The sequence below is a fragment of the Lepidochelys kempii genome, chromosome 12 (assembly GCF_965140265.1).
Source record: "Lepidochelys kempii isolate rLepKem1 chromosome 12, rLepKem1.hap2, whole genome shotgun sequence".
Lineage (NCBI taxonomy): Eukaryota > Metazoa > Chordata > Testudines > Cheloniidae > Lepidochelys > Lepidochelys kempii.
In genome coordinates, this window is record NC_133267.1 from 1,954,405 (window position 1) to 1,969,870 (window position 15,466).

Sequence of the window (15,466 nt, forward strand, 5' to 3'; positions counted from 1 at the left end):
AAGAAGATGCCGTAGTCATAATGAACAGGTTGGATTATGAACAGGAGGCTGCTAGGCAACTCTCTAACACTACATTCTACAGGCCACTATTCTCTGATCCCACTGAGGAGTACCAAAAGAAACTACACCATCTGCTCAAGAAACTCCCTGCTATACCACAGGAACAAATCTACATGGACACCCCCCCAAAGCCCCGACCATGGGTATTCTATCTACTACCCAAGATCCATAAACCTGAAAACCCTGGATGCCCCATCATCTCAGGCATTGGCAATCTTACAGCAGGATTATCTGGCTATTTGGACTCTCTCCTCAGACCCTGTGCTACCAGCCCTCCTAGCTGTCTTCGCGTCACCACCGCCTTCCTGGGGAAACTACAATGCAATGGTGATCTTCCTGAAAACATCATCCTGGCCACCATGGATGTAGAAGCTCTTTCACTAATATTCCACATGAGGATGGACTACAAGCTGTCAAGAACAGTATCCCTGATGAGGCCACAGCACACCTGGTGGCTGAGCTTTGTGACTTTGTCCTCACCCACAACCATTTCAGATTTGGGGACAGCTTATACCTGCAAGTCAGTGGCACTGCTATGGGTACCCGCATGGCCCCACAGTATGCCAACATTTTTATGGCTGACTTAGAACAATGCTTCCTCAGCTCTTGTCCCCTAGCGCCCGTCCTTTGCTTGTACTACATTGATGACATCTTCATCATATGGACCCACAGGAAGGAGGAGGCCCTTGAAGAATTCCACCATGGTTTCAACAATTTCCACCCCACCATCAACCTCAGCCTGGACCAGTCCACACAAGAGATCCACTTCCTGGACACTACAGTGCAAATAAGTGATGGTCACATAAACACCACCCTATACCAGAAACCTACTGACCGCTATACTTACCTACATGCCTCCAGCTTCCATCCAGGACACATCACACGATCCATTGTCTACAGCCAAGCCCTAAGATACAACCGCATTTGCTCCAATCCCTCAGACAGAGACAAATACCTACAAGATCTTTATTAAACATTCTTAAAACTACAATACCCACCGGGGGAAGTGAGGAAACAGATTAACACAGCGAGACAGGTACCCAGAAGTCACCTACTACAGGACACGCCCAACAAGGAAAATAACAGAACACCACTGGCCATCATGTACAGCCCCCAACTAAAACCTCTCCAGCACATTATCAATGATCGACAGCCTATCCTGGAAAACGATCCCTCACTCTCACAGACCTTGGGAGCCAGGCCAGTCCTCACTTACAGCCAGCCCTCCAACCTGAAGCAAATACTGACCAGCAACTACACACCACACCACAGAAACACTAACCCAGGAACCAATCCCTGTAACAAACCTCGTTGCCTGCTCTGTCCCCATATCTACTTTAGCGACGCGATCAGAGGATCCGACCACATCAGCTGCATCATCAGGGTCTCATTCACCTGCACATCTATTAATGTTATATGTCATCATGTGCCAGCAATGCCTCTCTGCCATGTACATTGGCCAAACTGGACAGTCCCTACGTAAAAGAATAAATGGACACAAATCAGACATCAGGAATTGTAATGTACAAAAGCCAACAGGAGAACACTTCAATCTTCCTGGACATTCTATAACAGATTTAAAAGTGGCTATACTTCAGAAACAGACTTCAAAGAGAAACTGCAGAACTAAAATTCATTTGCAAATTTAACACCGTTAATTTGGGCTTGAATAGGGACTGGGAGTGGCTGGTTCACTACAAAAGCAGCTTTGCCTCTCCTAGCATTGACCCCTCCTCATCAATTATTGGGAGTGGACTGCATCCACCCTGATCAAATTGGCCCTGTCAACACGGGTTCTCCACTTGTGAGGTACCTCCCTTCTCTTCATTGTCAGTGTATAATGCCTGCATCTGTAATTTTCACTCCATGCATCTGAAGAAGTGGTTTTTTACGCACGAATACTTATGCCCAAATAAATCTGTTAGTCTTTAAGGTGCCACTGGACTCCTTGTTGTTTTTCTTGGTAAAGTAGTGACTCCAGGAACTTGATCCCATTGATCTGGAGTTGTAAAGTTTGACTTGCCTTTGCTCTTTCTGGGCTCCCTTTTGTCACTATATCAGCAATACGTACCCTGCTCAAACCATGTGACCAGGAGGGCAGCTAACGTCCCCAGAGAGTGGAGTAATGCTCCACAACCAGAGCGGAGGGAAGGAGTGCACCTTCCCTGTATCCACTTTCAGCCCTGCTTGCTTTGGGGTGCAGATCTGGCCATTTACTTCCTGCAGTGCGATGTAGTGGCTGGAGTAGTGATCTGAAAGTCAGGAGACCTGGTTTCTGTTCCTGATTTTGCAAGTCAGGCAAGTCACTGAACCACTGTGCCCTGTTTACTTATCTGTAAAGTAGGGATAACAACAATATCTGCCCATCTTTGTGAAACGGCATGCAGTCCCCTGATTGTAAGTTAAAGGCTTGAGTGATTCTAGAATAGCTGTTCCTGATTAACTCTGTTTGGAAGAGGATTAAGCTAATTTTGAATAAGACACTCTTATTTTGGAATAAGAACATCCAAACAGCGAGTTAATCAGGAATGTTTATTCTGCTTAAAATTCACACCCTACCTTAATCCAAATTAATGTCACAGTATAGCCAAACCATAAATTGCTACTACCAAAGTCTAAAATGATTATCCATGCTAATCCAGGAAGTGGAGAATGATTGCTTTGTTCATGGTTTCCAACAAAGTGCTTGTGGGACTAGACTATAGGAAAGAAACAAAATATAACAAAATCCCACCCTTTTAAAAACACACACAAAACATGAAAAGCTGCAGCTGAACTAAGGGAAAACAAAGGATTGAAAGGGAAGGTAATAAATAGAGGGCCAGCAGTAGCCATGCTAAAACACCTCTAGGTGGAGAGAACTAAGGCAGCAGTCCTCCATTTTTTCCCATAACATTAGCTTCGGACCACATGTTGATAGAGATTGCATACCTTCCTATTGCTGACTGTGTGCACGCTGCCCCTGCCCATCTGTGACCAGATCGCATCTTTGGGGCAACTACAGTAATTGTTTACAGTGAATGTAATGCTAAGGAAGTACAGTGGGTGTTCATTCTGCTTTTAGAGGCACTGCCACTTCCAACAATTTACACACAACAAAGTGGGGGAGTCTGCTGGAATCAGTAACGCTGATAAACCTGGAATGAATTTAACTGCACCTACTCTGTTTTTGTATTTTTTTTATGCCTGTTTAATGCAGTTCAGCAGCTGAAAATGAGGGAAGGCAGAACATGTGAGTGACTCGCCAGCTCTTGTTTCTTTGCAGCTGGGAAGGAACCAGCTTCAGTGGGTAGTGTTGGCCCTAGGCTGACCTTGTATCACTAAGCATCTATCGCTTAAAATCTAGCAGCTGAGTCTGGCACAGATCACATGCCCTTCATCAGCTGGCCTTTCCTTCTCTCTCCAGGGGACTGATTTCATTGGCCGGGATGCACTGATGCAGCAGAAGCAGGACGGCGTATGCAAGCGCTTCACCATGTTCATCCTGGAGGATCATGATACAGACCTTGATCTCTGGCCCTGGTGGGGGGAGCCCATTTACCGCAACGGACACTATGTGGGCAAGACCACCAGCAGCGCTTACAGCTACACCCTGGAACGCCATGTCTGCCTGGGCTTTGTGCAGAACTTCGACGAGGAAACCAGGGAGGTGTTGCTGGTGACACCCGACTTCATCAACCGGGGCGAGTATGAGATTGACATTGCTGGGCAGCGCTTCCAGGCTAAAGCCAAGCTCTACCCGTTCAGCTCCCTCTTCACACAGCGCCGCCGCAAGGACGAGATGGAATTGAGTGGCTACCATGGGAAGTAGAACCACCTGGCCCCACCCCATCTCCATAATGGGAGTCTGTCACCATCCTCCTCTCCTTCCCCACGATCTCCTTCATTCTTCAACCCATACGGTTCCACTTCCTCTTCCCCCTGCTCTTTCCATTTTTAAACGTTTTCGGTGTGTGACACTTTGTACATTGTAGAACTAATTTTTCAAACCCTTCCACCCTCTCATCCAGTCTCTCTCTCACACCCTTACTCCTTCCTATGCCATGTTCCCACATCTTCCTCCCCCCACGGCAGCAGCGTGGTGTTGAGTGTACGTCCGAAAGCCCATATGGGAGCAAGCACCTCCAGAAACCCTAGGCTGTACCCCAATGGCTGTTGAGCGGGGTGCAAGTGAAGTCTTAAGGATTGTACCCCATCTCCCTGCTGCCTACGGCCTAGAACAGGAGGTGTTTTCTGGCCTGTAACTCTGTTTTTCTGTCCCCTGGCTAAACCTATTGGTGTAACCTCACCTGCGAGTTGCAGTGGAGAGGCCAGACCTACCATAGGGTGCACACAGGGCCAACTAGGGGGTTCCTTCTTGCCAGCCAGTTCCTCCGCGGTCCTCCAGTCCACAATTCAGAGGGGTCAGTGCATTGATACACAGAGCAATAGAATGATCAGCTACCTCACTGACACCACACAAGACGTAACAACGTTGTGTGACCAGCAGCGAACAGGCAGGTTTTGGTGGGTTCCAGGCCATCACCACCCTCTTTTTTTCCTTCCAGGGAGTGAGTCTAAGAGGCTTGATCGAGAGGCTGTGCAAGTGACAAAATAGCGCTGATAAGTTTCCTCTTCTGTGTTGGGTCACTGAAAGGGAATGGCTTTCTCTGAGTGAGTGAAGATCAACATGTGCACTTCACTCTTACAAAGGGACAGAACTTTGTATTTTTATTCTCAGTGAAAATGTCTGTCTCCAACAATGACCGAGACACTGGACTCCTGGCTACAGCTTTTGTTTCAGCTGCACAGTGGATTCTCTGTGGATTCTCCTCCTTTCTCCTTTGTTTTGCTTTGTGTGTTTGAGCAAGCACACTTGTCTGGCTTACCCACCAACCATTAGAGTTGGATGTGAGGATTTTGTTATTTGGGAAACTAGAGCAGAGGAAGGGATGGAGTCTTGCATTTTCAGCCAGCTGGGGCCAGCCAGCAGCCTTGGAGCAACATGCTGGTGACCACTGGGAGATTAGAGTTGAGGGCCCAAGTTTGGTTCCTTGAACCTATGATGCTCTGAGTGCTGCAGAGGCAAAACGCTATGCTCCTGATAAGGGTGGCAATGTCTCTCAGCTATGCCCGCTGGCCCATAGCGTGTTTCCTGTCCTCATCAGATCTGTCTTCCCCATCACAATAATACCTCAGTTGAAGGTAGTTGATTCACTATGCAGGGCCCTGCGGTTAGAAGAGAAAGTGAGTAAGGATCTTTGAATTGCCTTGCCTTGGCAAAATCTCTCTGCACAGTCATTATGCAGAACCTCACACAGACATTTCAGACTACAGAGATGGAATCCACCTACTCTGAAGGTGACAGCTCTGCACTGATTACAAATAGTTATGGTGGAATAGGAAGGAAAGTGGATGAAGAATGTTAAATTGTATCCTATGGATTTGTCTCTTAAATTCTTCCTCCTCCCATTGTCAGCTAGATCAGAGTAATGCATTTTCTCTTCCCTTATTTTAAAATTATCCATTAAAACATCTCCAGTAAACTACCTCCTGCCCCCACACACACTTCTGGTTTTCCCGCTTTGTGGTTCTCAGCAGCCCTTCCACCGAAGCCAGCATCTTTCTGTCTAGCAAGTAGCACCATTTGACATTGTCTGTGGTCACTGAACTGGCTGACTTGTTTGTCTTTGAGCCAGGAGCCAGAACTTTACCTAGCTTTGGCACTTGCTTTTCCTGTCATTGGGTGAGCATCAGTAATGTTACATTTGAGCATAGCACTACTCGAGACCTGGCTTGGATTCTTGTCTTTTGAAGTTTTTCTCCTTTTCTGGCTTCCATCAATACTTTGTCCTGCTAGTGTAGAGGTGGTAATATCCCAGACCTTCCCTCCCATACGCTGGAAGCTGGCTTTTTGACTTCTGCTGCTGGAGATAGTAAGAGCAGGCGAGGTGGGAGACTGACACACTTTAATTGTAAAGAACTGGCTGTCAGAGGAGGCTTCCCAAATGGTAAAGTGTTGTGCAGCTTTCACAGCTTCTGGGAGTGGAGCACGGGGAGGGGCATGGACTAGAGAAGGAACTGGGGACTCAAATGACAGCACTTCTTGGCAGGATCTCTGGCAGGCAGGCAGGAGGGAACACAGAGTGGGGTCTGCATTGTGGTGGGACATGGATACACTTGCTGTGGCTGGCTGTTTTCTTCCTGCAGTGGCTTCTTTTGTAAACAGCAGTTAATACTATTCTAAACGAATAATAATAATAATGTCTCCTCCTTCAGGATTCCCAAGTGACTTTCACACGAATAGCTTCCCTCATGGCTTGAAATGGAACCACTTTTGGGGTGGAACGTCGCAGCCATTTGACAGGACACAGAAGCAGTACTGGACACAATTGGTTGTGGAGGAAATTATTGTACCTCGCTAGTACTGTTTCACTAAAATTCCTCTAGCAGTGTTATCACCTGAATTGGAATTTGGCCAGTGTACCAGGGTTAGCACCCCAGTTTTAACTAAATGTGCCATAAGGTCTTTCACGGCAAAGTGGTCAGGGTGTTCGTTTTACAGCCACTCCATAACATTTACATCCCCCATGCTGGGGCATTTGTTCAGTACTGATTCAGAAGAATGCCACCTAGTAAATCCACCGATACTACTTTCTGCAGCACATGTGGTTTTCCTTGGAGGTCTCCTACGAAGTACTGATCAGTCCTGACCTGTCTTGTTATCTGGCACATTACTGTGTCTTTGTTTATATAGAGTACTGGCTGATGACCCGAAGAAAGTGGTTATTACTTGGTACCTGGCAAGGTTAAGGAAAACTTCTCAGCCTCCCCTTACTGTACAGCACCAGGGCACTTCTGCGGTGGAACACATCAGTCACTTTACACAGTAAGTGCTACATAACAGTTTAGGAGGGAAAGTGAAAAATATTTCATTCCACAGTGGAGAATTCTGGGTAGACTGAGTATAACTATCTGAGTTTGAATTGGACCAGAACACCCTTCACTTTCTTAGGAAGAGTGTTATAGTGTGAAACTTTAATGACCACAGCTGGTCAGGAGCACACAAAAAGCCAGTATCTATTAGTCTCACAGCAATAAGGAATCCCTGAACAGGAGCATCTTTTTTATATGGCTTCCCCATCCCAAAGTGGTCCATACCTAGGAAGATAAAATTGTCTCTGTAGCATGGGTAACTTTTGCCCTTTTGCTGAGTTAATAGCTCCCTTTCTGTCCAGGTCTATTTAACCCTGAAGTACCCACATATGAGGGTGAAGATTTTGTAATGGTGCCACACAGGTATGCTGTAACTCCATCCATGTCTGTCTCTTCCTGCTGGGATGGTTAAGTGTAACTGGTACTATTTTGAAATAAGACAGTTTAGCAATTGGCTGTCTCCCAGTTCAGGCGCACCCATTCTGGCCTTACCTGTTACCAGTCCTCTCTCTGACTTTGGCCTAGCCTCTGTGCCTGTGCTCTTTGAAGTCTCACCTTTTCCTTGGTAGATTTTTTTTTTTTCCCTTTGTGCTGCTGACAAATAATTTGACTTTGGCAACTTGAGTGCTTGTCAGTGGACAGTAACATGATGGATTGTGAAATACTGTACTAGGCACCAGGGTCATGCAAGGAGCTTCTACCTTTTCTATAATGCTTTCATACTCTTAAAGGGAAACTGCAGTGTAAAGATTCTACCTATTGTATCTAATTACAAAGAATAAAGCGCCTAAGGGAGAAAGAAACAAGTTGGAAGCTGCCATCTTGGCTTTGATGCAAAGTAAGACTGAAAACAACCCCTCATTAAAAAAAGCAGTGAGAATTTGAGTTTTGGAGATGCTGTAACACACAGTTCCAGTGCTGTCTGATGAAGTTGGCATTTTCAGTTGTCCCTGACACCACAAGGCTGGAAAAATTTAAGGGTCCCTTCTTCATACTCATTCTCCCTCCCCCCGCATAATATATACACCTGTGGATCACACTTCTGGAGACACTTCCATCCTTCTATTTCTGGGGCTGTCCCTTGGTGCTCTGCAGAGCTGGCTGCTCTTTCAGGATTCCCTTTGGGAACGCTTTTCACCGCAGGACTCGTATCCTCTCTCTCTTCTCTATCACTCTCTTCTTGGCTGATCTCTTTGGCTATACCATGGTCTCTTGCATCACTTCTGTGCTGATGACTCTCAATCTACTTTTGCCCAGTACCTCCTCCAGAATGTCCAACCATCTCCTCAAACTTAACATGGCTAAGTCTGCTCTTCACCTCTCCTCTTCCACCTTCCTTTGCCCTTTTCACATCACACTCTCCTCCTACCCACCCCAGCTCACAGCCTTTACTTTCTTTGACTCTTCTGTTTCCTGCTGTTCTCTTATCCAAGCTCTCACCAAGTCCGGTTGCTTTTTCCTTTGTAACACATCTACATTCCTCCCCCCACTGCCAAAATCCTGGTTCGTGCCTTGTTCTCTGTAACTACTGTAAGCTCCTCCTCCTGTTCAATCTATCCACAGTGCTTCCTTTCCTACACTCCAACCAAGTCCACCCCAAATCCTTTTATTGGTCTTTCTGCATCAAGTTCAAACTTCTCAGCTTCACGATGCTACACAACTCTGCCCCTACCTGCACCCCACTCTGCCCTCTCTTTGTTTAATCCTCCCTTTGTCTCCTCCCAATCCTACCTTCATGCTGTCCATACCCCACATGTCTGCAGTGACTTCCCTTTGTCAGTGGGATACAGCATCCCTCTGCATTCAGATCCCTCCTTTCACTCTGGCTATCTCAGCTGGTTTTCCATCCACCATCTGTTTGCTCTACTTTGTTCTCAGATGTAACATTCTCATCTTCCAGGATTCACTCTCGACATGTCACCCTTGTCCATTCCTCCCTCCCCAACCTGTTGTGATTTCCAGAGTTTATCTATTAAGATGGTGAGGGGTCTTGGTCAAGGGAGCATGTCTGTTTTCTGTGAGGTTTCATGCAAATTTACAGTGCTAGATGCCCACTGAATAATAATGATGAATGCAGACGTTCACTTTCCACCATAAACTTCTCTCCATTGCCTCTCCTTTTACTAGAAGGAAGTCAAGGCAATCAGAGGTTATGATGGAGCTGCTTGTGTATGCAGAGCTTGGAGTACCGGTCTCATTAAAAGGCAAATTCATGCAAGTAGTGCCTAATTCCGAAGAGGTAACGTCAACATCTGTAAGCCCAGTATTGGACCAACCCTTTTGTCATTCATAAATTTGCCGAACGCACATTTGTGTGTTTTTTTTTAAAAGTTCAGAAGCCCTACAAAAACAAACCAATATCTAGGGGTGAAAAGGAAAGTTCCTTCCAAATGCAAGAGTTTCACTTATTTTTAAAACAAAGGCTTATATCCTGGTGGGTACAGAAAAATATTCATAGTTTGTCAGATTTCTGTCATCCCAGGTTATTTTTCTAATTTTTATCATAGTGCCTCTGGAGGCAAACATTTTGGCTAAGTTTGTGAAGGACTTTCAGTTCTACTGACTTCTCTTCAGTCATCACACGTGTGCCTGTCTGTCTGTCTGTCTCTGTCTCTGTCTCTCTCTCTCTCTCTCTCTGTGTTTGTAAGGGGAGAAAACCTAATGCCATTTAAAGCAAATTAATTCAGCTGTTTGGGTTAAGGAAATCAATTAAATCTTATTTTTTACACTTAAAGAAAAAGAATAAACTTCCTCAAACAATTGAACATTAAAAACTTGGCGTGCTCATAGTCCTCAATGAGCACAGTCCATGTTGAGCTTGAGGAAGGAACACTTAACAAGTCTGTAAATGTCGTAATGCTTTACATTAGATGTTTGTGCACACTGCTGGATTTGTTACTGCATATACTGTACTTGCAGAGCAGGTACAAATGCCAGCAGGGGCTGTTGAGTAAATGCTGAAGGCAGTGGAAGTTGCCAGAGAGCATTTGTTCCTCTTCCTTTGATGCAGCCGCAGAGTTTGCACAGAAGTGCTGTGGGAATTCAGTCAAGAGGGAAACACCCAGGCAGATGCACGGTTTCCGTTTTTGAGCAAATATCAGCAGGCAATGCTTTTTTTCAAGGGTGGAATTGTGCAATTAAGGGGGACAGAAAAACACCAGTGTAACTGCTGCTAAGGTCCTTTGCTTAAAGAAAAAGGTGTCCGCTGGCGTAGAACGTGCTTCACGGCAGGACCCCATTGCTTTCCAGCTTTTAGAAAACACAGTGAAATCCTCCATCTGAATGTTGCGTTTACACACCAAGCCAGGGCATTTAGGAGTTAAGTTAACCTCGCCATGTTGCTCTTTTGTCCGGTCGCTTTATTTATACAGGTAACTTCTGGATTTCTTAACTCCTTTATATTTAAATACTTCACTTTATTATGTTACTAATGTGTAGGCTTGCATTGGAGTTGCAATATAAAGTGCAATATTTATATATTGCTGGTATACAGTTACTGTCTAAGATGTTTCACCTAAGAAGGTACGTGCATCAAGGGAGATCATGAAGGTTATGGAGAGAAAGGTATGCATGGTTGTATATGAACAGCTTCCTGACCAAATGACGACAAACAACTGATCTTGCCAAGTGTATGTTTGATACCCACCTCTGTTACAAATACACTGGTTATCCAGGAGCTGCCCCCACATGCTTATGGCACAGTTCTCTTTTGTAGCATAGAAGGGACAGTCCCAGGCTCTTGTACCTCTTAGGGACGTGGTCAAGATCCCTTCTATGCTTCAAAATCTTTTAAGTGTGTTGAGGGCCAACTGGATCCCCTTGACTGGACCTAGCTCTGATTCTGTTCCACTGGTATGGTTGCATTTACACCTTTTGCTGAGTGTGCTTCTACTATGTTAGGGTAATGTGTTGGTGCAGATTCATCTCTCTGGGGTCTAAAACTGGCTGTCTTGGCTGCTGTTATGGCTACAGAGAGAGTTGAATAGAGGTCTGGTCACATGTGATCATCTGAGAGAGTAATGATGCAAGCTCTACATGAGGGAAGCAAACTTACTCCTGACATTGAGGGTCGATCTCTATAGACTAGCTCCCTGGCATGCAGTTTTCTCACAGTTCCATAGCATGCATTAGTGATGTTTCGCTGGCACCTCTCCCTCCAGAACATGGTGTTTGCTGTCAGATCTGCAAATGGGTTGGCTCAAATAACTGTGAGTGAAATGTTTTAAAACTCCCTGGACAGGGGTCTCTTGCATTTAGTTATTGCCTGGATCATCATTTATGTAAGCAGCCTGCTTCCTTTTTGCCTGATCCTTACCTCGGGCTCTGGATAACGTTCTGTTACAGCTGCTTAGACTTGGCAGCCCACACTGTTACTGGTGCACTGTTTTTCCGGGGAACTGAGCTGTGCGGTGCAAGCACTTCTGCTTTCCCTACTTAAGTCCAGAGTTGCACCTTGTACAACACAAAACATGACAGTTCTTTCCGGAGCAGAACTGTGACCCTCAGAACTGCACACAGAATTAGGCATCCCTTCTTTGGGTGATTCTTATTTTCATTCTTAGTGGCACCTTAAATTTGTTTGTCCATTGAAATGTCATCCCTTCATAACCGTCTGCACTTTCCCCTTCCAAGAACCAAGTTTATAGGGCTAGGAGAACTTTAATTTAAAAGTTTTTTTTTTTTAAATGTGCCATCATTTCTCCTGCAGAACCAGAACTGGAGATTTGAAGCTGTGAAAACATTTATAGTCTCACTGTTTTCTAGTGCCTTATGCTTATGAATGTTGTGTAATGGATGCATCTGATGCAGGAGATAGCCACAATCAACTATGTTAACATGATTCCTCAGCCATTATAAACCACCACCTCTCCCCTTCCAAAGAGAATGTGTTTCAGCAGATGGATGTAAATGGATCATTTCTAGGAGTACAAATTATGCTTTTAATTGCTTTGAACTCTTGGGATGTAGAAAATCTCAGTGTTACTGTAAGATATTGTACCATATTGTCTGCGTTTGCGGAGAGCAGCAGCCTCACCTCTCTTATAGCATTTAGAATGAGAACTTATTTATGGAGACACAGAAACCCCTTTAATAATTGGAGCCAGTTCCGGGAGACGTAAATGTCTGTTCCCAAGTGCACGAGAAAAGGTGGGCTTGCTGTTCTCCACCAATGCCATGTTGTTACCTACTTTGTATGCTGCATTTATATCGTGCTGAGTTTCAATTAATAATTTCCGTCCTTGTTGGTTTACAGGTTACTAGGTTTCTATATTAATAAATAGACATTTTAACTGCTCTTGCCACAGAATTCCAGGGGCCATTCTTTGGAGCCTAGTTATGTTCTCTACTCTGGTTTCTGACCACTCTCCCCATTAATATTTACGCAAGTATGTGTAGCTGGAATGAGGGAGCATTTAGCATCATTCACTGTGGGGGACAGTGGAAGCCATACCAGCTACTGGGTATGTCTCAACTGAAAACTTAAGTCGACCTATGTAGGTCAACTTACAGCCACCACAGTAATTACTGTGGAGGTGTATGTTCACACTATCCTCCTTGGATTGGTGGTGCATGTCCTCACCAGGAGTGCTTCCAGCAACTTAAGAGAAGCAGGTTTCAGAGTAACAGCCATGTTAGTCTGTATTCGCAAAAAGAAAAGGAGTACTTGTGGCATGAGCTTTCGTGAGCTACAGCTCATCCGATGAAGTGAGCTGTAGCTCACGAAAGCTCATGCTCAAATAAATTGGTTAGTCTCTAAGAGAAGCAATGGCAGCTCCTGTTGGCAGCTTCCTGCTGTGAGCCAGACTGTCCCCCTACCCCAGATTTCGTACGTGAGGTCTGCTTGTGGTGCATGCCCTAGCTCCAGGCGGAGCTCTTAACTGCAGTGCAGCCTGAGCGTGGAATGTAGTAAGTTCTGTGGAGGAGAGGTGCTGCTCCCAGCCTGTGTCCCAGGAGCAGGGAGTCAGTAACTTGCTTATAAACAGAGGCAGGGTGATAGAAAGGGCTGGTAATTAATTTAAATTAAGGATCTGGAAGTCGTTAGATGAGCCTGATAGCATTGCCAGGCACTCCAGTTCTTAGATCTGTAAAACAGGAATCCTCTGCATGGGGATGGTAAAGAGACCGCAGGGAATGAGGGTGGAGCTGGTCAGCTGGGGAAGGACAGAGCCATGGTCCCAGAATCAAGGGGACGAGGGAATGATCAGACCCATCTGAGCTGGAAGTAGTGTTCCTCCCAGCTGAGTTCTAGTCTTGAGCCCTATCCTGGAGCAATCCCAGGAGAGCCTGGCCCCTCCCTCACCCCTATCCTGATCCCTCCCAGCCCTGCTCCCATTGCCATGAGCACAGCAGTGTCTTCGTGTGATGGGTACAGACAGGCCATTCACACCACTGAGACAGGCCCCAAGTCCCTTCTCTCTTGGGGACATCAGACCACACCACATGGCCATGACCTACCCGGGCCCAGATCCCCCCCCTGAGTTAATCTGTGTGTTACGTTTGAGTTACTGAAAACAAGAGAAATGTAAAACAAACGAACAAAAATCTTTATTATGTTAACTAACTTAAGCTGTTTAAGGTTGCATCCTACAGACCAAAAGATATCAGTATGCAGTGAAGGAATACCCAAGCATCAAGAAAAGAAAAATGAAATGCTTTATAAATAAGATACTGGTCAAATACTCCTCAATCTGCCATATATGGACAATTAAGTTGGCAATCCGCTAATAATCACTGTCCGTTAACTTAAACTTGGCTACTCTGTAAAAACAACTGTATGATGGGCATTACTGCTGTACGCCATTTACCGTGTGCTAACCTCTTTAATCAGCCCATGCAGGGCAGCAAACCCCATGAAGGCAAGGAAAAAACAAAGTGGTAAAAAATAGTTACACAGTAACTAGAAATTGGGTAAACCAAGTCCCTGTTCTCACCAGTCATAACGTGGGTTACAGAGTACCAGCTGTGTTAGTCTGTATTCGCAAAAAGAACAGGAGGACTTGTGGCACCTTAGAGACTAACCCATTTATTTGAGCATGAGCTTTCGTGAGCTACAGCTCACTTCATCGGATGCATACTGTGGAAACTGCAGAAGACATTATATACACAGAGACCATGAAACAATACCTCCTCCCACCCCACTCTCCTGCTGGTAATAGCTTAGTGCTACTACATCCTAATCTGAGGCATATGCTGTTCAAAACAATCTTGTTCAGTGTCTGGGTACCAATACTACATCCTGACACACCAATATTAAAAAAAATTGGTTACTGCCCCTCCAGTGGGTTATCTGGAAGACAGCCTCCCTAAGAAACAACTGGATCTACGTCAACTACTGGTCTATCACACAGTCGTGCAGCCAGTGGAACAAGCTATCCCTGCCCAGGAAAGCTTACCCGAGGGTGACAACCAGCCGTAAGAGTAACCTATAACACGGCTGGATAGTACAATATAGTAATGAATTACAGAACATTTATATATAAAGGCCTCATTTGTAATGTCACTACTCCAAATTTCTGTTTTACTTCTCATATACATAGCGCGGTGGGACACGCTGTAATAATCTCTATCCCGATATTACAAACCACTTAGCCCACGACTACTACTAACACTGCAGGTAACTGTAATGGCTCTAAGAGGAGTGTGTTGCTACTTGCAGTACCATAAGGGCCAAATCACAACACCAGATTAAAAAAAAGATGGTTAGGCTTGAATATAAGGTGGTGTCATATGTACAGACACATTCTCTCTCTCTCTCTCCACTACAAATATATGCGCCGTATCCATATTACTCATATATATAAATTATTTGGGAATGCCACCAAGGCTCAATCATAAAATTACATTCCTCACTCAAAGTCCCAGGCCCACCATAAGGAACTAAATATATAATTGAAAAATAAAACCTGTCCATCGGTTGCACAGGGGAGTGTGCAGACTAAGGGAGAGATGGGGCATGAATGTATGACCAGTAAGGTGAGGTGACCACATAACAGTGTTTAGCCCACGGGGTCATCTTCAGTCCATGCATTATGTTTTTCCGGGACGATGGGTAAACATCTTTCCCATAAAAAGAAAAAAAGGGGGGGAATGTAGTAGGAAGAGGGCCTAAAACATAAGGCCTTGTATCAGAGGCATGGTATGAAGCCTGAGGCCTGGGCTAAAGTAGTCAAAACTTTGCTGATATAAAGCAAAGTTAAGCTGTGAGCAAGAGGCAGGCCCTGCTCACAAAATCTGGCAAGAAGAGGGCTAATATTTCAGAAACACACATTCCTAAGTGATGCTAGGCATTAGAATATATATGCAAACACATTCCAAAACGGTGGTACCAGAACACCTTGATACTAGCACGTTCCCCTGTGGAAGTATAACATTGTATAAGGGGACATGCTGGATACATTGTATCTGAGAGGGCATGCCAAAACATGGTACAAAGTATCTGAGGGAGCACACGTAGGGACAGTTAGCTTTTGAATGGAGAAGCAATTAAGAT

At 45.1% G+C, this 15,466-nt stretch overlaps 1 protein-coding gene across 18 annotated transcripts in view; it reads left to right on the forward strand.

The window, feature by feature from the left end:
- Nucleotides 1-15,466, forward strand: part of PDPR (pyruvate dehydrogenase phosphatase regulatory subunit) — a 114,564-nt gene that overhangs the window by 62,396 nt on the left and 36,702 nt on the right. For 17 of the 18 annotated variants that reach the window (XM_073307104.1, XM_073307107.1, XM_073307108.1 and 14 more), the window contains one exon: nucleotides 3,467-12,271. In XM_073307104.1, the coding sequence (XP_073163205.1) occupies nucleotides 3,467-3,871 (405 nt within the window). In that variant the 3' untranslated portion in view covers nucleotides 3,872-12,271. Of the gene's footprint in view, nucleotides 1-3,466; nucleotides 12,272-15,466 lie in introns of those variants that run through there. The other variant, XR_012154441.1, reaches the window with a different exon arrangement.